The sequence below is a fragment of the Pseudophryne corroboree genome, chromosome 8, assembly GCF_028390025.1.
Source record: "Pseudophryne corroboree isolate aPseCor3 chromosome 8, aPseCor3.hap2, whole genome shotgun sequence".
NCBI lineage: Eukaryota > Metazoa > Chordata > Amphibia > Anura > Myobatrachidae > Pseudophryne > Pseudophryne corroboree.
This window is the reverse complement of record NC_086451.1, coordinates 66,631,433-66,657,399: the sequence shown is the minus strand read 5'-3', so window position 1 is coordinate 66,657,399 and position 25,967 is coordinate 66,631,433. Positions and strand designations below refer to the sequence as shown.

At 53.9% G+C, this 25,967-nt stretch overlaps 1 protein-coding gene across 1 annotated transcript in view; it reads right to left on the bottom strand.

Annotated features, from left to right (window-relative positions):
- PLP2 (proteolipid protein 2) overlaps positions 1-17,857 on the bottom strand; it is a 38,154-nt gene extending 20,297 nt beyond the window's left edge. The window contains exons 1-2 of the mRNA XM_063935563.1: positions 17,558-17,857; positions 1,580-1,735 (exon numbers count right to left, since the gene is read on the bottom strand). Coding sequence (XP_063791633.1) covers positions 1,580-1,735; positions 17,558-17,656 — 255 coding nt within the window. The 5' untranslated portion in view covers positions 17,657-17,857. The remainder of the gene's footprint in view (positions 1-1,579; positions 1,736-17,557) is intronic.
- Positions 17,858-25,967: the final 8,110 nt, after the last annotated feature.

Here is a 25,967-nt window from a genome sequence, read left to right as displayed (position 1 = left end):
ATGTATAGGCATGTGTAACTAGCTAATGGTTACAGGCAAACTGAACAGGCAGTGGGACATATTTATCAATGATCGCATTAGCAATGTGATCTGGGCGCTATATTAGAAAGGAGCCCGTCCCTGCGATGTGCCAAGTGTGGAGCTGGGGCTGCTGTGGTTGCGCAGTCCCGCTGACCGCCGTGCACAGCAGGCATTTCCGATGGAGGCTTCAATGGGCTACCGCTATCAGGAGCTGCAGAACCCAATATTGGGAATGCTTTGCATTCTGGATATTAGTAAATCTGACAGCATTGCATCCCCTAAAGAAACCTATGTAGGGTGCGGCGGCCGGCGGGAATGGAGGGATCGCAGCAGGTATCGGAGATATCCGCTGCCATCCCTCCTTTCGTACATCTAGGTGATACCTAATATTTGCGGCTAACCCCCCGAAAAAGGGTGTTTTCAGGGAAAAAGCTACAATTATCGATTGATAAATGGGCCCCAGTGTGAGTTTATAACACTGCACGTCCCATTAGCTATATAGTGCAGAGTTAGCATTTATTATTAATATTACTGTGGAGAAAAGAAGAGATTCTGCTGACAGCTTCTTGTGTCTCTAGTGTAGAGGATGCAGCGCTCTCTGGGCCTGATTCTGAGTGGGAGGTGAAGCAAGTACTGTAATAAACCATGCCGCAACCAAAATGTTACCGCACTCCAGACCATTGTTTCTTTTGTGAAAATGGAAAAGTACATATAGTAAATGTGATAGTGTTATCATGACACTGAAGCACAATCTACCAGCTAGAGAGCAATACAAATACAGCCTGGCAGTCTGCACTCAAGGCCTGATCCCCAATTGCACACCAAGCTGATGTTCATGCAACTGAGCGACTATCGGAAGGCTGCGCTAACACCGCGGTCTCACTGCACTTGCGCCAAGGTAACTCTGTGATGCCGCTCAGGGTGAGGAATTAGTCTCGGAGTACTTGACAGTCAAAGACCTTTGAAGGAGAAAACGGAGAGTGGTGACAAAACACGTGTGTTGCAACCATGTTTTGGGGAGTTCCTGCATCCAGCTGTGATCACGTACTGTACGTAGAGAAACATGGCGCCAGCGACGCTACCGCTGCGGCCAGTCTGCATGACCATAGACTCACTCAGGGAGTCGATGTTCCTCATTCCTGCATGGATGCTGCGTATGTGCATGCGGTTGCTAAGGACTTTACGATGGCTCCGGTGGGCATCTCTATTCTTTTCTGGGCGGCTACTTCACCTTCGTTGCAAGTCCGTAGCCGGACAAATCGCAGCTGCGTAGACTTTTGCGCACAAACCGCAATTAGGCACTCAGTTCCTTTCTAGTCACTTATCGAATGCAACTCTGTAGTGCAGGCCTGGCCAACCTGTGGCTCTCCAGCTGTTGTGAAACTACAAGTCCCAGCATGCCCTGTCACAGTTTTGCTATTAGGGTATGCTAAAGCTGGTGCAGGGCATGATGGGATGTGCAGTTTCACAATAGCTGGAGAGCCACGCCACAGGTTGGCCAGGCCTGCTGTCGTGTGTTACCCGATAACCTAAGTCTGCCAGCGTAGCCAATACTCACCGTCCAGCCCCAGTGAATGACAGCGAACTGCTGGTCATATTTAAGGGCATAGATGAAAAAAATGATGAGGCAAAATATGAGTTCTGTTATAGCAAGTCCAAGGTATCCAGGATATCTTGAGGCGGCGTAACAGATCAGGATGACGATGCAGAAGGCCTGCGGGAACACAGATACACAGGATTATGTTTTGTTAATCGTTCCGGCATCCAAGTAGTTAACTAGTAATGCTGGTTGGCAAATTAGTGCTCTCCTAGACTACAACTCTCAGTCTCCAGTCAGCTTGGAGAGCCCATCGTAACTATTCCCTGACCAAGCCCTTTATTGTATTGTTATATGCAAATAATAAAAGGTTTTTGGAATACAAACACATGTATTATTTCTATAGCGTCACAGACTACATCTGTAGTTGAATTTAGGGCCTAATTCAGACCTGATCGCAGTAGCAACATTTTTCTCTAATTGGCAAAACCATGTGCACTGCAGGTGGGGCAGATGTAACATGTGCAGAGAGAGTTTGGGTGGGTTATTTTGTTTCTGTGCAGGGTAAATACTGGCTGCTTTATTTTTACACTGCAATTTAGGTTTCAGTTTGAACACACCCCACCCAAATCTAATACCCCTTTCAGATCGCACTAAAAACCCGGTATCGACACGGCATATTGCCGTGTCGAAACGGGTCAGTGTGCGATGTGAAAGCTCCTTTGGTGAATTAGCGGCTCGCCTGACCCGGTAATTCAACCCGGTAAAAAAGAAGGGTTATTACCGGGTTGATTACCGGGTCAGGCGCAGTGTGAATGGGAGCCGTTCCGATGCGACACGGCTCCCATTCACAGCATAGGGAGAGGCGGCGCAGGAGATGAGCTCATCTCCCAGCGCCGCCTCCACCCCCGCCCCTGCTGCTGCTGCGCCCCCCGCTGCTATGGCAACCGACTCGGTATATTGCCAGGTCGGAAAGCCAGCAAAGGAGCGCAAATGCCGGATCCCACCCGGTAAGTACACGTTTCTCTTACCGGGTAGGATCCAGCATTTGCGATCTGAATGCAGCATAACTCTCTCTGCACATGTTACATCTGCCCCACCTGCAGTGCACATGGTTTTGCCCATTAGAGAAAAATTTTGCTACTGCGATCAGGTCTGAATTAGGCCCTTAATTTGTTGTGTGTCATTATATTGAGTTGGGTATGGGATCCCGATGGTCAAAATACCAATAGCGGCATCCCAACTGTCATAATCCATACACATTTTGGTAAATACTGTAATCCTTACCCTTTTCCTAATCCAACCCTCCCACTGCCTAACCCTCCCGCTGCCTAACCCTACTCTCCCCCTCCCGCAGCCTAACTCTAATTTTCCCCTCCCGCAACCTAACCATAATCTCTCGCTGCCTAACCCTAACATTCCCTCCAGCAGCCTAACCCTAATCTCCCCCTCCCACAGCCTAGCCCTAACCTCCCGCAGGCTAACCCTAATATCTCTGTTCTGCAGCCTAACCCTAACCTCCCGCAGCCTAACCCTAATCTCCCCCTCCCACAGCCTAACACTAACCTCCTGCAGCCTAACCCCAATCTCCCTCTCCCACAGCCCAGCCCTAACCTCCTGCAGCCTAACCTCAATCTCCCCCTCTCACAGCCTAGCCCTAACCTCCCGCAACCTAACCCTAAAATCTCCGTTCTGCAGCCTAACCCCCCGCAGCCTAACCCCAATCTCCCCCTCCCACAGCCTAACTCTAACCTCTCGCAGCCTTACCCTAATCTCCCCATCCCGCAGCCTAACCCTAATATCTCCGTTCTGCAGCCTAACCCTAACCTCCCGCAGCCTAACCCTAATCTCCCTCTCCCACAGCCTAGCCCTAAAATCTCTGTTCTGCAGCCTAACCCTAATCTCTCCCTCCCACAGCCTAGCACTAACCTCCCGCAACCTAACCCTGATCTCCCCCTCCTGCAGCCTAACCCTAATCTCCCCCTCCTGCAGCCTAACCCTAATCTCCCCCTCCCACAGCCTAGCCCTAACCTCCCGCAACCTAACCCTAAAATCTCCGTTCTGCAGCCTAACCCTAACCTCCCGCAGCCTAACCCCAATCTCCCCCTCCCACAGCCTAACTCTAACCTCTCGCAGCCAAACCCTAATCTCCCCATCCCGCAGCCTAACCCTAAAATCTCCATTCTGCAGCCTAACCCTAACCTCCCGCACCTAACCCTAACCTCCCCCTCCCACAGCCTAGCCCTAACCTCCCGCAACCTAACCCTAATTTCCCCCTCCCACAGCCTAGCCCTAACCTTCTGCAACCTAACCCTAATCTCCCCCTCCCACAGCCTAGCCCTAACCTCCCGCAATCATACCCTAATCTCCCCCTCCCACAGCCTAGCCCTAACCTCCCGCAACCTAACCCTAATCTCCCCCTCCCACAGCCTAGCCCTAACCTCCCGCAGCCTAACCCTAATATCTCTGTTCTGCAGCCTAACCCTAACCTCCCGCAGCATAACCCTAATCTCCCCCTCCCACAGCCTAGCACTAACCTCCTGCAGCCTAACCCCAATCTCCCCCTCCCACAGCCTAGCCCTAACCTCCCGCAACCTAACCCTAAAATCTCCGTTCTGCAGCCTAACCCCCCGCAGCCTAACCCCAATCTCCCCCTCCCACAGCCTAACTCTAACCTCTTGCAGCCTAACCCTAATCTCCCCATCCCGCAGCCTAACCCTAATATCTCCGTTCTGCAGCCTAACCCTAACCTCCCGCAGCCTAACCCTAATCTCCCTCTCCCACAGCCTAGCCCTAACCTCCCGCAGCCTAACTCTAAAATCTCTGTTCTGCAGCCTAACCCTAATCTCTCCCTCCCACAGCCTAGCACTAACCTCCTGCAACCTAACCCTGATCTCCCCCTCCCACAGCCTAGCACTAACCTCCTGCAGCCTAACCCCAATCTCCCCCTCCCACAGCCTAGCCCTAACCTCCCGCAACCTAACCCTAAAATCTCCGTTCTGCAGCCTAACCCTAATATCTCCGTTCTGCAGCCTAACCCTAACCTCCCGCAGCCTAACCCTAATCTCCCTCTCCCACAGCCTAGCCCTAACCTCCCGCAGCCTAACCCTAAAATCTCTGTTCTGCAGCCTAACCCTAATCTCTCCCTCCCACAGCCTAGCACTAACCTCCCGCAACCTAACCCTGATCTCCCCCTCCCACAGCCTAACCCTAACCTCCTGCAGCCTAACCCTAATCTCCCCCTCCCACAGCCTAGCCCTAACCTCCCGCAACCTAACCCTAAAATCTCCGTTCTGCAGCCTAACCCTAACCTCCCGCAGCCTAACCCCAATCTCCCCCTCCCACAGCCTAACTCTAACCTCTCGCAGCCAAACCCTAATCTCCCCATCCCGCAGCCTAACCCTAACCTCCCGCGCCTAACCCTAACCTCCCCCTCCCACAGCCTAGCCCTAACCTCCCGCAACCTAACCCTAATCTCCCCCTCCCACAGCCTAGCCCTAACCTCCCGCAACCTAACCCTAATCTCCCCCTCCCACAGCCTAGCCCTAACCTCCCGCAATCATACCCTAATCTCCCCCTCCCACAGCCTAGCCCTAACCTCCCGCAACCTAACCATAATTTCCCCCTCCCACAGCCTAGCCCTAACCTCCCGCAACCTAACCATAATTTCCCCCTCCCACAGCCTAGCCCTAACCTCCCGCAACCTAACCATAATTTCCCCCTCCCACAGCCTAGCCCTAACCTCCCGCAGCCTAACCCTAATATCTCTGTTCTGCAGCCTAACCCTAACCTCCCGCAGCATAACCCTAATCTCCCCCTCCCACAGCCTAGCACTAACCTCCTGCAGCCTAACCCCAATCTCCCCCTCCCACAGCCTAGCCCTAACCTCCCGCAACCTAACCCTAAAATCTCCGTTCTGCAGCCTAACCCCCCGCAGCCTAACCCCAATCTCCCCCTCCCACAGCCTAACTCTAACCTCTCGCAGCCTAACCCTAATCTCCCCATCCCGCAGCCTAACCCTAATATCTCCGTTCTGCAGCCTAACCCTAACCTCCCGCAGCCTAACCCTAATCTCCCTCTCCCACAGCCTAGCCCTAACCTCCCGCAGCCTAACCCTAAAATCTCTGTTCTGCAGCCTAACCCTAATCTCTCCCTCCCACAGCCTAGCACTAACCTCCCGCAACCTAACCCTGATCTCCCCCTCCCACAGCCTAACCCTAACCTCCTGCAGCCTAACCCTAATCTCCCCCTCCCACAGCCTAGCCCTAACCTCCCGGAACCTAACCCTAAAATCTCCGTTCTGCAGCCTAACCCTAACCTCCCGCAGCCTAACCCCAATCTCCCCCTCCCACAGCCCAACTCTAACCTCTCGCAGCCAAACCCTAATCTCCCCATCCCGCAGCCTAACCCTAAAATCTCCATTCTGCAGCCTAACCCTAACCTCCCGCGCCTAACCCTAACCTCCCCCTCCCACAGCCTAGCCCTAACCTCCCGCAACCTAACCCTAATCTCCCCCTCCCACAGCCTAGCCCTAACCTCCCGCAACCTAACCCTAATCTCCCCCTCCCACAGCCTAGCCCTAACCTCCCGCAACCTAACCATAATTTCCCCCTCCCACAGCCTAGCCCTAACCTCCCGCAACCTAACCATAATTTCCCCCCCCCACAGCCTAGCCCTAACCTCCCGTAACCTAAGGCTGACCATACATCAAAACATAATCATTCCAACCACCAAGTAGTTGGCTGGTTGGAATGATAATCTGGCAGTGTGTGGGAGCATAGATAATTAGTCATTTGTTCCCACATGGCTGCCAAAAACGGTCTGTCCAACTAGTAATTCAAATTACACCATACGATGCATGCACAGAAGGACTCCCGAGTCCTCAACATATGGCGTTAGTAAACACCAATATGCATGCGAAGAGTGGCGGGAACCATTGCATTACGTCATGTATCCTGCCCACAGTGTGAATGACTCCTTGTCAGCATTCCTTGTAGAAATACTTTGGTCAGGATCTCGACAGTCACAATCCAGACAGCGGCATCCCGAAGTTAAGAATCCAGATGGATCCCGGTGAGTATTTTAACCCTACCCCTAACCCACACCTCCCACAACCTAACCCTAACTATCCCCTCCTGCAGCCTAACCCTAACCTCAACATGTACCGTTGGGATTCTGACCATCAGGATGTCGCTGTCAGCATGCTGACTGTTCGGATCCTGACCGCCAAGATCCTGATCAAATCGCATTATTAGGACAGTATCCTAAACATGTTGAAGGATGCGCTTCTGCTGCCTGTAATGAAGTGGAGAGGTAGTACTTTACGGAGCACACACATTCTGTTGTTCACAGCCCAATATTGCTGGGTATGGGGGCTAAAACGTATTGTGACACCCGATACTTATCTTCTGAAAATAGAGATCATAAGCTTTTACAAACAGTTCGTTTTATGCTGAACAATGGGGGTCATTCCGAGTTGATTGCTAGCTGCCGTTGTTCGCTGCGTAGCGATCAATGAAAAAACGGCTAATCTGCGTATGCACCGCAATGTGCACGCGTGTCGTACGGGTACGAAGTCCATTGTGGTTTTGCACTGGTTTTAGCGACGATTCCAAACGCACAGCCAAACGCAAACAGATTGACAGGAAGAGGGCGTTCATGGGTGTCAACTGACCGTTTTCTGGGAGTGTTTGGAAAAACGCAGGCGTGGCCTGGTGTTTGCTGGGCGGGTATCTGACGTCATTACCGTGTCACTCGTCAATCATCGCACAGGATAAGTAACTACAGGGCTGGTCTTGTTTTGCACAAAATGTGTTTGCAGGCGCTCTGCTGCACAGGCGTTCGCACTCCTGCAAAGCGAAAATACACTCCCAGTGGGCGGCGACTATGCATTTGCACGGCTGCTAAAAACTGCTAGCGAGCGCTCAACTCGGAATGACCCCCAATGTACAGATAAGCCCTAGTCTTACTTTGCCGCTATCCGTGGCAAACACAAATCATTTGCTGCAACTAGCATGAACGCAGATGTGGGCATGCACTGAGCACGCACCCGCGGCCCATAGAATCGCATGGGTCCACACGAACCCGCAAATGGTGTTGTGGCCCATTCACGGGATGAATGAAGCAGGACCAGCGGTATTTTACCTTCATGGGTCATATATGACATTTTTATTATTGCGTATTAGTAGTCCTTTAGTGCAGCAATCCCATTTACTGTATACGGTTTTGTTTTGTTTTGTTTTTTTAGACCCTGGAGCGTTTTTGGGCTGGCCACATTCCAACATCAATATCATTAAGGCCTCTATGCACACAGTTTATACCTCAGTTTGTTTTTTTCAGAAGACTTTTTGACTTGTCATACAATTAGTTTGCGTGTTTTGGGATTTTTATTTTTATCTTTTTTATTTTACGAGCAAGAAATTGAACTAAAAGCAAAAAATAAGATTTTACTTACCGATAAATCTATTTCTCGTAGTCCGTAGTGGATGCTGGGGACTCCGTCAGGACCATGGGGAATAGCGGCTCCGCAGGAGACAGGGCACAAAAGTAAAAGCTTTAGGATCAGGTGGTGTGCACTGGCTCCTCCCCCTATGACCCTCCTCCAAGCCTCAGTTAGGATACTGTGCCCGGACGAGCGTACACAATAAGGAAGGATTTTGAATCCCGGGTAAGACTCCTACCAGCCACACCAATCACACTGTACAACCTGTGATCTGAACCCAGTTAACAGCATGATAACAGCGGAGCCTCTGAAAAGATGGCTCACAACAATAATAACCCGATTTTTGTAACAATAACTATGTACAAGTATTGCAGACAATCCGCACTTGGGATGGGCGCCCAGCATCCACTACGGACTACGAGAAATAGATTTATCGGTAAGTAAAATCTTATTTTCTCTGACGTCCTAGTGGATGCTGGGGACTCCGTCAGGACCATGGGGATTATACCAAAGCTCCCAAACGGGCGGGAGAGTGCGGATGACTCTGCAGCACCGAATGAGAGAACTCCAGGTCCTCTTTAGCCAGGGTATCAAATTTGTAGAATTTTACAAACGTGTTCTCCCCCGACCACGTAGCTGCTCGGCAGAGTTGTAATGCCGAGACCCCTCGGGCAGCCGCCCAGGATGAGCCCACCTTCCTTGTGGAATGGGCCTTGACAGATTTAGGCTGTGGCAGGCCTGCCACAGAATGTGCAAGTTGAAATGTGCTACAAATCCAACGAGCAATCGTCTGCTTAGAAGCAAGAGCACCCAGTTTGTTGGGTGCATACAGGATAACAGCGAGTCAGTTTTCCTGACTCCAGCCGTCCTGGAAACCTATATTTTCAGGGCCCTGACAACATCTAGCAACTTGGAGTCCTCCAAGTCCCTAGTAGCCGCAGGTACCACAATAAGCTGGTTCAGGTGAAACGCTGACACCACCTTAGGAAGAAACTGGGGACGAGTCCGCAGTTCTGCCCTGTCCGAATGGACAATCAGATATGGATTTTGTGAGACAAAGCCGCCAATTCTGACACTCGCCTGGCCGAGGCCAGGGCCAACAGCATGGTCACTTTCCATGTGAGATATTTCAAATCCACAGATTTGAGCGGTTTAAAATGTGATTTGAGGAATCCCAGAACTACGTTGAGATCCCACAGTGCCACTGGAGGCACAAAAAGGGGGTTGTATATGCAATACTCCCTTGACAAACTTCTGGACTTCAGGAACTGAAGCCAATTCTTTCTGGAAGAAAATTTACAGGGCCGAAATTTGAACCTTAATGGACCCCAATTTGAGGCCCATAGACACTCCTGTTTGCAGGAAATGCAGGAATCGACCGAGTTGAAATTTCTTCGTGGGGCCTTCCTGGCCTCACACCACGCAACATATTTTCGCCACATGTGGTGATAATGTTTTGCGGTCACCTCCTTCCTGGCTTTGACCAGGGTAGGAATGACCTCTTCCGGAATGCCTTTTTCTCTTAGGATCTGGCGTTCCACCGCCATGCCGTCAAACGCAGCCGCGGTAAGTCTTGGAACAGACCTGGTACTTGCTGAAGTAAGTCCCTTCTTAGCGGCAGAGGCCATGAGTCCTCTGTGAGCATTTCTTGAAGTTCCGGGTGCCACGTCCTTCTTGGCCAATCCGGAGCCACGAGTATAGTTCTTACTCCTCTACGTCTTATAATTCTCAGTACCTTGGTTATGAGAAGCAGAGGAGGGAACACATACACCGACTGGTACACCCACAGTGTTACCAGAACGTCCACAGATATTGCTTGAGGGTCTCTTGACCTGGCGCAATACCTGTCCAGTTTTTTGTTCAGGCGGGACGCCATCATGTCCACCTTTGGTCTTTCCCAACGGTTCACAATCATGTGGAATACTTCCCGATGAAGTCCCCACTCTCCCGGGTGGAGGTCGTGCCTGCTGAGGAAGTCTGCTTCCCAGTTGTCCACTCCCGGAATGAACACTGCTGACAGTGCTATCACATGATTTTTCGCCCAGCGAAGAATCCTTGCAGTTTCTGCCATTGCCCTCCTGCTTCTTGTGCCGCCCTGTCTGTTTACGTGGGCGACTGCCGTGATGTTGTCCCACTGGATCAATACCGGCTGACCTTGAAGCAGAGGTCTTGCTAAGCTTAGAACATTGTAAATTGCCCTTAGCTCCAGTATATTTATGTGGAGAGAAGTCTCCAGACTTGATCACACTCCCTGGAAATTTTTTTCCTTGTGTGACTGCTCCCCAGCCTCTCAGGCTGGCATCCGTGGTCACCAGGACCCAGTCCTGAATGCCGAGTCTGCGGCCCTTTAGTAGATGAGCACTCTGCAGCCACCGCAGAAGAAACACCCTTGTCCTTGGAGACAGGGTTATCCGCTGATGCATCTGAAGATGCGATCCGGACCATTTTTCCAGCAGATCCCACTGAAAAGTTCTTGCGTGAAATCTACCGAATGGAATCGCTTCGTAAGAAGCCACCATTTTTCCCAGGACCCTTGTGCAATGATGCACTGACACTTTTCCTGGTTTTAGGAGGTTCCTGACTAGCTCGGATAACTCCCTGGCTTTCTTCTCCGGGAGAAACACCTTTTTTCTGGACTGTGTCCAGAATCATCCCTAGGAACAGCAGACGTGTCGTCGGAAACAGCTGCGGTTTTGGAATATTTAGAATCCACCCGTGCTGTCGTAGAACTACTTGAGATAGTGCTACTCCGACCTCCAACTGTTCTCTGGACCTTGCCCCTATCAGGAGATCGTCCATTTTCTTTGAAGAAGAATCATCATTTCGGCCATTACCTTGGTAAGGACCCGGGGTGCCGTGGACAATCCAACCGGCAGCGTCTGAAACTGATAGTGACAGTTCTGTACCACGAACCTGAGGTACCCTTGGTGAGAAGGGCAAATTGGGACATGGAGGTAAGCATCCCTGATGTCCCGGGACACCATATAGTCCCCTTCTTCCTGGTTCGCTATCACTGCTCTGAGTGACTCCATCTTGATTTGAACCTTTGTATGTAAGTGTTCAACTATTTCAGATTTAGAATAGGTCTCACCGAGCCGTCTGGCTTCAGTACCACAATATAGTGTGGAATAATACCCCTTTCCTTGTTGTAGGAGGGGTACTTTGATTATCACCTGCTGGGAATACAGCTTGTGAATTGTTTCCACTACTGCCTCCCTGTCGGAGGGAGACGTTGGTAAAGCAGACTTCAGGAACCTGCGAGGGGGAGACGTCTCGAATTTCCAATCTGTACCCCTGGGATACTACTTGTAGGATCCAGGGGTCCACTTGCGAGTGAGCCCACTGCGTGCTGAAACTCTTGAGACGACCCCCCCCCACCGCACCTGAGTCCGCTTGTACGGCACCAGCGTCATGCTGAGGACTTGGCAGAAGCGGTGGAGGGCTTCTGTTTCTTGGAATGGGCTGCCTGCTGCAGTCTTCTTCCCTTTCCTCTATCCCATGGCAGATATGACTGGCCTTTTGCCCGCTTGCCCTTATGGGGACGAAAGGACTGAGGCTGAAAAGACGTTGTCTTTTTCTCCTTTATACGGCAATACTTCCATGTGCCGTTTGGAATCTGCATCACCTGACCACTGTCGTGTCCATAAACAACTTCTGGCAGATATGGACATCGCACTTACTCTTGATGCCAGAGTGCAAATATCCCTCTGTGCATCTCGCATATATAGAAATGCATCCTTTAAATGCTCTATAGTCAATAAAATACTGTCCCTGTCAAGGGTATCAATATTTTCAGTCAGGGAATCCGACCAAGCCACCCCAGCGCTGCACATCCAGGCTGAGGCGATCGCTGGTCGCAGTATAACACCAGTATGTGTGTATATACTTTTTAGGATATTTTCCAGCCTCCTATCTGGAGACGGTACCGCCACTTGTTTTGATAAGCGTGTGAGCGCCTTATCCACCCTAAGGGGTGTTTCCCAACGCGCCCTAACTTCTGGCGGGAAAGGGTATACCGCCAATAATTTTCTATCGGGGGAAACCCACGCATCATCACACACTTCATTTAATTTATCTGATTCAGGAAAAACTACAGGTAGTTTTTTCACACTCCACATAATACCCTTTTTTGTGGTACTTGTAGTATCAGAAATATGTAACACCTCCTTCATTGCCCTTAACAAGTAACGTGTGGCCCTAAAGGAAAATACGTTTGTTTCTTCACCGTCGACACTGGAGTCAGTGTCCGTGTCTGTGTCGACCGACTGAGGTAAAAGGACGTTTTAACGCCCCTGACGGTGTTTGAGACGCCTGGACAGGTACTAATTGGTTTGCCGGCCGTCTCATGTCGTCAACCGACCTTGCAGCGTGTTGACATTATCACGTAATTCCTTAAATAAGCCATCCATTCCGGTGTCGACTCCCTAGAGAGTGACATCACCATTACAGGCAATTGCTCCGCCTCCTCACCAACATCGTCCTCATACATGTCGACACACACGTACCGACACACAGCACACACACAGGGAATGCTCTGATAGAGGACAGGACCCCACTAGCCCTTTGGGGAGACAGAGGGAGAGTTTGCCAGCACACACCAAAAACGCTATAATTATACAGGGACAACCTTTATATAAGTGTTTTTCCCTTATAGCATTTTAATATATATAGTCATATCGCCAAATAAGTGCCCCCCCTCTCTGTTTTAACCCTGTTTCTGTAGTGCAGTGGAGAGCCTGGGAGCCTTCCCACCAGCATTTCTGTGAGGGAAAATGGCGCTGTGTGCTGAGGAGAATAGGCCCCGCCCCCTTTTCGGCGGGCTTCTTCTCCCGTTTTTCTGAGACCTGGCAGGGGTTAAATACATCCATATAGCCCCCAGGGGCTATATGTGATGTATTTTTAGCCAGAATAAGGTACTATCATTGCTGCCCAGGGCGCCCCCCCCAGCGCCCTGCACCCTCAGTGACCGCTGCTATGAAGTGTGCTGACAACAATGGCGCACAGCTGCAGTGCTGTGCGCTACCTTATGAAGACTGAAAAGTCTTCTGCCGCCGGTTTCTGGACCTCTTCACTTTTCGGCATCTGCAAGGGGGTCGGCGGCGCGGCTCCGGGACGAACCCCAGGGTGAGACCTGTGTTCCGACTCCCTCTGGAGCTAATGGTGTCCAGTAGCCTAAGAAGCCAATCCATCCTGCACGCAGGTGAGTTCACTTCTTCTCCCCTAAGTCCCTCGATGCAGTGAGCCTGTTGCCAGCAGGACTCACTGAAAATAAAAAACCTAACAAAACTTTTACTCTAAGCAGCTCTTTAGGAGAGCCACCTAGATTGCACCCTTCTCGGCCGGGCACAAAAATCTAACTGAGGCTTGGAGGAGGGTCATAGGGGGAGGAGCCAGTGCACACCACCTGATCCTAAAGCTTTTACTTTTGTGCCCTGTCTCCTGCGGAGCCGCTATTCCCCATGGTCCTGACGGAGTCCCCAGCATCCACTAGGACGTCAGAGAAATGTGTATTTCATTCTAAACACTACAAAGAAATATTTTGTATTTTTTCTTTTGCAACAATCCATCTATCCAAACCAGCAAATACAACTACACACAGGTTTCATACTAATGGGCCCTACAGACTGGGTGACCCGCCGCCGAGCTGCCCGACCAACGATACGGCAGACGGGCGACCCGGCGGCAGGGGGAGGTGACGGGGGGAGTGAAGTTTCTTCACTCCCCCCGTCACCCGGCACCATAGCAATGCATGCTAATATGGACAATCTCGTCCATATTGGCCTGCATGCATAAGCGACGGGGCAACAACACTGAATGAGCGCGGGGCTGCGCATCATTCATCGCTGGTGTCTACACACTGCACGATATGAACGAGTTCTCGTTTCTTAACGAACGAGAACGTTCCTATAGTGCAGTGTTATCTGCCAGTGTGTAGGGCCCTTAACCCTAACCGTTCCCCTTCTGCAGCCTAACCTCAAGTGTCTAACATGAAAAATGACGGAAAATCATGAAAAACCATGTGTCGACCGTTTGCACATTGATCATTTCAGCCTGCCACCTAAGCCCATGTTGACCATTTAACTGTTGACATTTGACCTTGTTGACCTTTAAATCCTGTTGACCTACTGACTGGCGATCACCTGGTGTCAAACTACTGTCTATTTACTGTCTATATACCATCGGGATACCAGTTGCTTCAAGGTCTCATAGAGTATAAGGGGCCGTTGCAGAGTTCAATGCAAGTCCGTTTTGTGGATGGATCTTGTGTTTTCGCACTGCTCAAGCTCTGTAGCCAAGCGCACGTGTCTTGAGAATTGAACGCAACTCAGTTGCAACTCCTCTTGCATCCGAAGGGGTGTCAGTGTAATTGAGTGGTAGCAAACTTTAGAACAGTGGGGGTCATCCGAGTTGATCGCTCGCTAAAAACTTTTTGCAGCCCTGCGATCAGATAGTCGCCGCCTATGGGGGAGCGTATTTTAACTTTGCAAGTGTGCGAACGCTTTTGCAGCCGACGGCACAAAAAAGTTTTTTGCAGTGGGTAGCTCTGGACTTACTCAGCCGCTGCGATCACTTCAGTCTTTTTGGTCGCGGAATTGACGTCAGACACCCGCCCTGCAAACAACTGGACATGCCTGCGTTTTTGCAAACACTCCCAGAAAACGGTCAGTTGACACCACAAACGCCTTCTTCCTGACAATCACCTTGCGATCGGCTGTGCGAATGGATTTTTCGTTAAATCCATCAGTCAGCAACGATCCGCTTTGTACCCGTACAACGCGCCTGCGCAATGCGGTGCATATGCATGCGCAGTTTTGCCGAGAATTAACCTAATCACAGCGCTGCAAAAAGTTGCTAGCGAGCGATCAACTCGAAATGACCCCCAGTGTGCTGAGAGCGAATTGCAGAGTTTTGTGTATTGCTCTGCACCAAGGGTAGAGCTGATGCAATTGTCCACTGATAATGATAGTGGCTATGAAACCCAGCATATGGCTAGAATAAATGTGTGCAATTCTGACACTGGTATCTGCATTTTTCCAAGTGCATTTAATGTAGGTGCGATTGAGGCCACCTTGTATGCAACACTGAATCAGTCCCTAATTACCCCCTTATATCTGCGATATATTGGGGCAATGCCCCGATCCCCCAACAGCCAGCTCAGGAAAACAGGAATACTAAACATTTTTTTAAAACCCAATTTCCCAATCCCGTCTGGAAACGGTCAGGCTAGACAAATCGTTTATTTTCAACATGATTAATTTTTCCGACGGATCCCTGGTCAGCAACACCCGGCAATTGGCAGATCCGGTCGGTGAATAGGCGTTTTGGGGAATCACTTCATAGAGGGCCATGGGGGGGGGGGGTAAATGTATAGGGTGCGAGAATCTGGAGGTGGGGAACTTTGGGCCTTATTCAGGTTTGTTAGCAAACCAAAGAAGCACACGTATGGCAAAGCCATGCTTCACTGCAGGTGGGGCAGATGTAATATATAGAGAGAGATTAGATTTGGGTGGGGTGTGTTCAAAATTAAATCTAAATTGCAGTATAAAAATAAAGCAGCCAGTATTTGGGATACGGTCGTTAGGTCGACACAACTTAGGTCGACAGTCATTAGGTCAACCATTGAAGGTCGACTTTTCGCCTCTCGACCTAGTACATGTCGACCTAATGCCCATGTCGGCCTTCAGTGGTCGACCTAATGACTGTTGACCTAAGTTGTGTCGACCCAATGACCCATACCTGCAGTATTTACCCTGCACAAAAACAATATAACCAACCCAAATCTAAATCTCTCTGCACGTTACATCTGCCCCACCTGCAGTGCAGCATGGTTTTGTCCATTACTGTGCTTTATTGGTTTGATAACTTCCACACTGCCCTCGGGTTGATATCGCAGGCAGGGGCGGAGCTGGCATCGGGGGCAGGTGCAGAGGCGACGCTGGGAGATGACATCATCTCCGCGCCACCTCTCCCTATGCAGTGAGCGGGTCCCGGGTCGCATCAACCAGGCAACCCATTCACACTGCACCTGACCCGGTATTTAACTCGGGAATAACACCATGGCCCCTTTCACACTGCACACCGACCCGTGAATATACCGGGTCGATACCGGGTTATTTTTGCGGTGTGAAAGGAGTATAACAAACCCGAATAACCCCCTATTGTGCGAGAACGCCCGTATTTTTAAAGCGGCAATCATATACAAGGCAACCCCAACCTGGTTTTGCCTTGTAAACGATTGCCGCTTTAAAAATACAGGCGTTCTCACATGAAGTCCCGCCACCAGCTTCTCGCACCCTGTTTAATTTATTCCCATTGGTCTATTATAAGTTTTGTGACATCACTTCTTTTGGAAGAAGTTAATGTTGCAAATTCAATGTGTCTTCTAGAAATGTGCCCAATTTTTCTCTGCACAGTAAAGACACAGTGTATAAATGAGACCGTAGCTAATGTGAATCAGATGGTGATGGGCCACAGGAGGCTGAGCGACAGTGCAGTCCCCATCAGGCGCTGTAGTCAGTGCTCATTTATAGCTGTCTACTTTCTTCTTGTCAGGTTACACAGTCACTGACTGTACATGAAGCCTGGGTGTGTCCGGATGGCAATGCCATGTATATGTATTACTCATTCCCTCCTGAGATGGAGCAGTGTGCACTATATATGTGAGCGGGCTGTGTGTGTGCTGGCAATCCATGCAGGAATAACAAGGGCTGTGATGCTTCAGCTAGTCACCTTTTCCTTGTAAATAGGAAGTCAGGCAGCATAGGATATGGACTTAGGGCTGAAATAACACATGGGGGGACAGGGCTGCAGATTTGCACCAGCTAATTTTACCTGTATGCTACTCACAATTCTCTAACACCTATCTCCGGATGCTTCTGTACTGCATTTATTGACATGCACTTATATAGCGCCACACTCCGTTGTACTGTACAGTTGGAGCTGCAGCTGCTGCAGAACATCTCCTTATGCAAAGACGCTTGCACCTGGATTACCGTATGTGTTGTCCCAGTCTAGAATCCACAATGTTACACAATGTAGGTACTTTTGATCTACTTAGTTCTTTTACTGTTGAAGTTCTATTTTTTGAAACTGAGATTGGGTTTAATTAATGACAGGATTATACAAGAGAGCAAGCTGCAAGCCTAGCCCTGCTACTCCGGCCCTGCACAGTGGCTGCAACAGATGTCCCACAGGCGGGTAGCAGGCTACTGTACACTGGCCACCCTATGTACATAGCTTCTGGAGCTACTGCCAGCAGTTCTGCCATCATTCACCCTGCATTCATTCAAATCTGCACGCCTGCTTCACTATCCAGTCCTGGGGATGCAATAAGGCAACTGGTCATAAAGAGGCAAATGGTGGAGGTGTGGTATGAATAAGGAGGGAGAGAAGAACACACACACACACACAATACACACACACACAAATACATACACACAGTGGGTTTGTGGAGGAGAAAGAAGAGGCTAGAATTTGGGAAATAAAATGGCAGGTAGAGAGGGAAGGGAGAGTGCCAGGCAGGGGGAGAGGGGTGCTGTGTGGGCACTGCCACTTACTATCTCTGCTGCCAGGATGATCCCCTTCCTGGTGCGCACATAGGCTAAGACCAGGCTCATGCAGCTGGCGCCCTGGTGCTCGGTCCCCGGGTCCGACATGCTGGCACAGGCGGGTGGTGACTTGCTGGGCTGTGTGTGTGCGGGGAGTTGTCGCTGGGCGTGCTGCGTGCGGCGCTCCCCTGTCTGTGGGCTGGAAGAGGGGTGTGTACAGTCACAGCGACTCCCAGCTGCTGCAACTGCTGCTGCCGCTGCCGTGTAAGGAGGAGAGAGGAGGTTGGATCTAGCCTCAACCGAGAGGGGAGGCTCAGGCTGCCCCCAGACAGGAATGCAGCGGGGACACTCCTTCGCTTCTTACCAACTTTCCGCGCTGCATGCTGCGCTCTCTCTCTCTCCATATCATCTATCTAGCTCTGTTTACATATAATATAGTAACCCCCATCTCTCTCTCTCTCTCCATATCATCTATCTAGCTCTGTTTACATATAATATAGTAACCCCCATCTCTCTCTCTCTCTCTCTCTCTCTCTCTCCATATCATCTATCTAGCTCTGTTTACATATAATATAGTAACCCCCATGTCTCTCTCTCTCTCTCTCTCCATATCATCTATCTAGCTCTGTTTACATATAATATAGTAACCCCCATGTCTCTCTCTCTCTCTCTCTCCATATCATCTATCTAGCTCTGTTTACATATAATATAGTAACCCCCATCTCTCTCTCTCTCTCTCTCTCTCTCTCTAGCTCTGTATACGGAATTAATACATACTAGGCGCTTCATCGCGCCCTACGGGCGCTCTTCACACCGTCGCAAGGGGCTACGCCCCCTTAACCCCTGTACGCCTTGCTGGGGTTTAATATTTGTATTATCTGGAGTATTACCTGCCTTCCTAGGTTTGTTAGTGGTTAAATATTTCACGACGAACGGGCATCCGATGGTGAAGGAGGTGTAGGCTCTTGCGACTGCGTGAACAGTGCCTGCAGGGCACAATGTATAGAATGTAGCGGGTGAGGGGAGGGGACGACCGCGGATAAGGCAGGGAGTATGTAGATGCTTCGGGTGGAGCGGGGGGGGGGGGGGGGGGTGCGGGACCTATAACTATGTGATTGTATGTGTAACAATATATAGGACACGGATAAGGATGCATGTGGTATAGACGTACCGGCATGAAGAGGTATATGGTGTCATTAGACATAGAGGGGAGTGCTGGTACAATGAGGAATAGGGGCAGCTTTGTCCTGTCTCTACGCCGTACCATCCTTCAGGTGTAGGAACGCGGACATGTTGCGCACGCAAGGTCTCCACACGGCCACAGGTGCACCAGTCCCCTCTGCATGCGCTATGTGCGCGCCCCCCCTCAGGTGCAGTAGGAGGAGGGGCGCAGGTTGGAGCTGCTCCCAGGGCCAATGGCCATTGGCAGCGCGGTCATGTGCTCGATGCTGGGATTGCGCCCTGCGCTTGCTGTATGAGGGATAGGGAGGAGGCAGCAGAGCGGAGCATCACCGATATACCGGTAACTACGATGGGCACAGCAAGGGTTTATGGCTCCTGTACTCTTGGTGAGGGTTTGTCAGAGCAGTATCCAGGAGCCTGGTGGTATGGACCCTGTATGTGACACAAAGGGGTAGGGAGGGCACACAGAGACGCGGGGCGGTAGGGAGGGCACACAGAGACGCAGGGCGGTAGGGAGGGGATACAGAGACGCAGGACGGTAGAGAGGGGATACAGAGATGCAGGGCGGTAGGGAGGGGATACAGAGACGCAGGGCAATAGGGAGGGGACAGAGATGCAGGGCGGTAGGGAAGGGACACAGAGACGTGGGGCGGTAGTGGGGGGATACAGAGACGTGGGGCGGTAGGGAGGGGACACAGAGACGCAGGGCAGTAGGGAGGGGACACAGATGCAGGGCAGCAGGGAGGGCACACAGAGACGCGGGGCGGTAGGGAGGGGACACAGAGATGCGGGGCGGTAGGGAGGGGACACAGAGACGCAGGGCGGTAGGGAGGGAACACAGATATGCGGGGCGGTAGGGAGGGGACACAGAGATGTGGGGCGGTAGGGAGGGGATACAGAGACGCGGGGTGGTAGGGAGGGGATACAGAGACGCTGTGCGGTAGGGAGGAGACACAGGTAGGGAGGGGATACAGAGACGCGGGGCGGTAGGGAGGGGACACAGGTAGGGAGGGGATACAGAGACGCGGGGCGGTAGGGAGGGGATACAGAGATGCGGGGCGGTAGTGAGGGGACACAGGTAGGGAGGGGATACAGAGACGCAGGGCGGTAGGGAGGGGATACAGAGACGCTGGGCGGTAGGGAGGGGATACAGAGACGTGGGGCGGTAGGGAGGGGACACAGGTAGGGAGGGGATACAGAGACGCGGGCGGTAGGAAGGGGATAGAGAGATGCGGGGCGGCAGGGAGGGTATAGAGAGACGCGGGCGGTAGGGAGGGGATAGAGAGACGCGGGCGGCAGGGAGGGGATAGAGAGACGCAGGCGGCAGGGAGGGGATAGAGAGATGCGGGCGGTAGGGAGGGGACACAGAGACGCAGGGCAGTAGGGAGGGGACACAGAGATGTGGGGTGGTATGGAGGGGACACAGAGACGCGGGGCGGTAGGGAGGGGACACAAAGACGCAGGGCGGTAGGGAGGGAACACAGATATGCGGGGCGGAAGGGAGGGGACACAGCGATGCGGGGCGGTAGGGAGGGGACACAGAGATGTGGGGCGGTAGGGAGGGGATACAGAGACGCGGTGCGGTAGTGAGGAGACACAGGTAGGGAGGGGATACAGAGACGCGGGGCGGTAGGGAGGGGATACAGAGACGCGGGGCGGTAGTGAGGGGACACAGGTAGGGAGGGGATACAGAGACGCGGGGCGGTAGGGAGGGGACACAGGTAGGGAGGGGATACAGAGACGCGGGGCGGTAGTGAGGGGACACAGGTAGGGAGGGGATACAGAGACGCGGGGCGGTAGGGAGGGGACACAGGTAGGGAGGGGATACAGAGACGCGGGGCGGTAGTGAGGGGACACAGGTAGGGAGGGGATACAGAGACGCGGGGCGGTAGGGAGGGGATACAGAGAGGCGGGGTGGTAGGGAGGGGACACAGGTAGGTAGGGGACGCAGAGACGCTGGGCGGTAGGGAGGGGATACAGGTAGGGAGGGGATACAGAGACGTGGGGCGGTAGGGAGGGGACACAGGTAGGGAGGGGATACAGAGACGCGGGGCGGTAGGGAGGGGACACAGGTAGGGAGGGGATACAGAGACGCGGGGCGGTAGTGAGGGGACACAGGTAGGGAGGGGAAACAGAGACGCGGGGCGGTAGGGAGGGGACACAGGTAGGGAGGGGATACAGAGACGCGGGGCGGTAGGGAGGGGATACAGAGACGCGGGGCGGTAGGGAGGGGACACAGGTAGGTAGGGGACGCAGAGACGCTGGGCGGTAGGGAGGGGATACAGAGACGTGGGGTGGTAGGGAGGGGACACAGGTAGGGAGGGGATACAGAGACGCGGGCGGTAGGGAGGGGATAGAGAGATGCGGGGCGGCAGGGAGGGGATAGAGAGACGCGGGGCGGCAGGGAGGGGATAGAGAGACGCGGGCGGCAGGGAGGGGATAGAGAGACGCGGGGCGGTAGGGAGGGGATAGAGAGACGCGGGGCGGCAGGGAGGGGATAGGGAGACGCAGGGAGGGGATAGAGAGACGCAGGGTGGCAGGGAGGGGATACAGAGACGCGGGCGGTAGGGAGGGGATAGAGAGACGCGGGCGGTAGGGAGGGGATAGAGAGACGCGGGCGGTAGGGAGGGGATAGAGAGACGAGGGGCGGTAGGGAGGGGATAGAGAGATGCGGGGCGGCAGGGAGGGGATAGAGAGACGCGGGGCGGTAGGGAGGGGATAGAGAGACGCGGGGCGGCAGGGAGGGGATAGGGAGACGCAGGGTGGCAGGGAGGGGATACAGAGACGCGGGGCGGTAGGGAGGGGATAGAGAGACGCGGGCGGTAGGGAGGGGATAGAGAGATGCGGGGCGGCAGGGAGGGGATAGAGAGACGCGGTAGGGAGGGGATAGAGAGACGCGGGGCGGTAGGGAGGGGATACAGAGACGCGGGGCGGTAGTGAGGGGACACAGGTAGGGAGGGGATACAGAGACGCGGGGCGGTAGGGAGGGGACACAGGTAGGGAGGGGATACAGAGACGCGGGGCGGTAGTGAGGGGACACAGGTAGGGAGGGGATACAGAGACGCGGGGCGGTAGGGAGGGGATACAGAGACGCGGGGCGGCAGGGAGGGGATAGAGAGATGCGGGGCGGCAGGGAGGGGATAGAGAGACGCGGGCGGTAGGGAGGGGATAGAGAGACGCGGGGCGGCAGGGAGGGTCCCCAGTGAGGAAGCTGATGAAAGGGGGGAAAGTAGTGGAGGGGGTGGGCACCAGAAGTGGAGACTTGTGTAAAGTGGCGACCACACATAGAATCAGTGGGTAGGATGGCCGGAGGGGACACAGGTAGGGAGGGGATACAGAGGCGCGGGCGGGAGGGAGGGGATAGAGATGCGGGGCGGCAGGGAGGGGATAGAGAGACGCGGGCGGTAGGGAGGGGATAGAGAGACGCGGGGCGGTAGGGAGGGGATAGAGAGACGTGGGCGGCAGGGAGGGGATAGAGAGATGCGGGGCGGCAGGGAGGGGATAGAGAGACGCGGGCGGCAGGGAGGGGATAGAGAGACGCGGGGCGGTAGGGAGGGGATAGAGAGACGCAGGGTGGCAGGGAGGGGATAGAGAGACGCAGGGAGGGGATAGAGAGACGCGGGGCGGTAGGGAGGGGATAGAGAGACGCGGGCGGTAGGGAGGGGATAGAGAGATGTGGGGCGGCAGGGAGGGGATAGAGAGACGCGGGGCGGTAGGGAGGGGATAGAGAGACGCGGGGCGGCAGGGAGGGGATAGGGAGACTGGGAGGGGATAGAGAGACGCAGGGTGGCAGGTAGGGGATACAGAGACGCGGGGCGGTAGGGAGGGGATAGAGAGACGCGGGCTGTAGGGAGGGGATAGAGAGATGCGGGGCAGCAGGGAGGGGATAGAGAGACGCGGGCGGTAGGGAGGGGATAGAGAGACGCGGGGCGGTAGGGAGGGGATACAGAGATGCGGGGCGGTAGTAAGGGGACACAGGTAGGGAGGGGATACAGAGACGCGGGGCGGTAGGGAGGGGACACAGGTAGGGAGGGGATACAGAGACGCGGGGCGGTAGTGAGGGGACACAGGTAGGGAGGGGATACAGAGACGCGGGGCGGTAGGGAGGGGATACAGAGACGCGGGGCGGTAGGGAGGGGATACAGAGACGCGGGGCGGTAGGGAGGGGACACAGGTAGGTAGGGGACGCAGAGACGCTGGGCGGTAGGGAGGGGATACAGGTAGGGAGGGGATACAGAGACGTGGGGCGGTAGGGAGGGGACACAGGTAGGGAGGGGATACAGAGACGCGGGCGGTAGGGAGGGGATAGAGAGACGCGGGCGGCAGGGAGGGGATAGAGAGACGCGGGGCGGTAGGGAGGGGATAGAGAGACGCGGGGCGGCAGGGAGGGGATAGGGAGACGCAGGGTGGCAGGGAGGGGATAGAGAGACGCAGGGTGGCAGGGAGGGGATACAGAGACGCAGGGCAGTAGGGAGGGGATAGAGATCCGCGGGGCGGCAGGGAGGGGATAGAGAGACGCGGGGCGGTAGGGAGGGGATAAAGAGACGCGGGGCGGCAGGGAGGGGATACAGAGAGGCGGGGCGGCTGGGAGGGGATAGGGAGACTGGGAGGGGATAGAGAGACGCAGGGTGGCAGGAAGGGTATACAGAGACGCGGGGCGGTAGGGAGGGGATAGAGAGACGCGGGCGGTAGGGAGGGGATAGAGAGATGCGGGGCGGCAGGGAGGGGATAGAGAGACGCGGGCGGTAGGGAGGGGATAGAGAGACGCGGGGCGGTAGGGAGGGGATAGAGAGACGCGGGTGGCAGGGAGGGTCCCCAGTGAGGAAGCTGATGAGAGGGGGGAAAGTAGTGGAGGGGGTGGATACCAGAAGTGGAGACTTGTGTAAAGTGGCGACCACACATAGAATCAGTGGGTAGGATGGCCGGAGGGACTCACCATTGGGGCTGTGGGCAGCTGCTGCAGGCTGGTAAACAGTACAGTGTCCAGAGGCGTCACCGGGTGTCGGAGCGCAGTCAGTATTACTGTTACACACATCTCTCAGCACCCCCCCCCCCCCCCCCCCCCGTGCGGCCAAAAAAAGGGGGAGTGGCCTATTGTGAAAGGGGCGTGGCCTCGCAGGTATGTTTTCTCTCGCTCCGGGGGTGTTTCCAGCTTGCCTGTAGATGCTGGCAGCCCCCGGAGACTGGAGTGTGTGTGCCGACTCTTCTCTGTGACAGGAGCCGGGTGCTGCAGGAGATAACGTCACTGCAGCACCCGGCTCCTGTCACAGCAGGAGAGCTGACACCTTGGTGCGGGTCCCCCCCTTCTGACGCCACTGACACTATCCCTGGGTCCGGCGCCGGCAGGAAGTCTGGGGCAGAGGTCTGGTGTCCTGCCCTTCCCACGGCATCTGCGGCAGTTCCGGTGGGAAGGACAGGCGCAGCGGCACGACCAGGCTGAACCCAGTGACAGGCTAAGGCGGGACGGCGGGCGGTCAGGCGATGAGTGTAAAAATGTCATAAGAGTGCAGGTGCTGCAGCCCCATATTGTGTGTACGTCATCCCCGAGGAGCCCCTGAACCCGTCGCCGTGCGTGGAGGAGGCGGCGGGTGTGTGTGCACGGGCCAATGAGGGCTATGAAAGTCTTCTCCTGCGCCACTCGTCCCTCATAAGTGTGTATGCTGGCAGCTGTTGTTCGGCTGGAGCAGCGGCCAGAGGGAGACGGAATTGCTGATGGCGGAGGGGGGAGATGGACAGGCAGCAGCACTCAGAGCAGACACTTGCTGCACGTGTGATGGGCGGGCTCAGTGACTCCGGCCAGCCCTGTGACTCCACCCAGCGTTAGAGGGCCAGGCACACAGGGCTATTATATAGATAGATAGTTTACCAGTCGCCGGGATCCCGGCTGTCATGCAGTGGGTCGAGCGATAGAAAGCACGGTGGCTCGCCGGTATTTTGGCAGTGACATTTCACCGCCTGTCGAGATTCCGGCGTCGGCATTGTGACCGCTGGAATACCGACTGGCGTTCTTCTGATTGCCTCCCCTGTATACAGTACATATCATCTATCCCCACCGTCATATCTCTAGCTCTGTATACCTATAATCTAGTACACCCCCCTCCCCTCTCTAGCTCTCTCTAGCTCTGTATATGGGAGGCAATCACGTTGCCTGCTGTCGGGATCCTGGCAGTCAGGATACCGGAGCTGGAATCCCGATACCCAGTGAAATGTCGGCGGTCGGAATCCCAGCCGCCGCCCGGATCCCCCACTTGAGTGGTGGTCCACGCCACCACCCGAGGGTGAATACATTTTGGTCGCCGCCGGGCCCAAAGCGTAGCAAGATCCCAACAGCCTCCGATCCTTCTCTTGCAGCCTCCGATCACTCCTTGCAAGCTCTGATCCCTCCTTGCAGCTTCTGATCCCCCTTTACAGCCTCCGACCCCTCTATTGCAGCCTCCGATCCCTCTCTTGCAGCCTCTGATCCCTCCTTGCAGGATGCAATCTCTCTCTTGCAGCCTCCAATCCCTGCTTGTAGCCTCCGATCCATCTCTTGCAGCCTCCAACCCCTCTCTTGCAGTCTCTGATCCCTCTCTTGCAGCCTCCGACCCCTGTCTTGCAGCCTCCAACCCCTCTCTTGCAGTCTCTGATCCCTCTCTTGCAGCCTCCGACCCCTGTCTTGCAGTCTCCGATCCCTCTCTTGCAGCCTCCGATCCCTACTTGCAACTTCTGATCCTTCCTTGTAGCCACCGATCCATCTCTTGCAGCCTCTGATCCCTCCTTGCAGGCTCCGATCTCTCTCTTGTAGCCTCTGTCCGGGAGAAGTCTTTTACAAATGTGAAAGACTCCTCCAAAATACCAGGAAAATAACTCGCTGGTACAGCGGTTATCGCTGCCACTGTCCTTGTGGCTTAAATTTAGTACATAGCGGGGATATTTTCATTCAAAATAAAAATATCCGTCACAGTACAGATTGTTCATAGTGGTAGTTATTATCAATGGGGATAACCCCAATATAGTAACCCCCCCCCCCATCCCCACCCAAACAAAAAGAAGCTTTTTGGAGTTTGGCTCCAGTGATCCAGAGGTGGAGTAAAGGGCTTTATGGAGGCATTCTCACAGGAGAGGGATCTTACGCTCTCCCACATGCACAGTGTCAGATTCTCAGGAGTGTGTCTACAATGTCAAAGACTCCACTGTGCCCAGGATGTAACTCACAGGGTCATCAGTTAGTGCTCATGGGGATTGGGAAAAAAAAAGA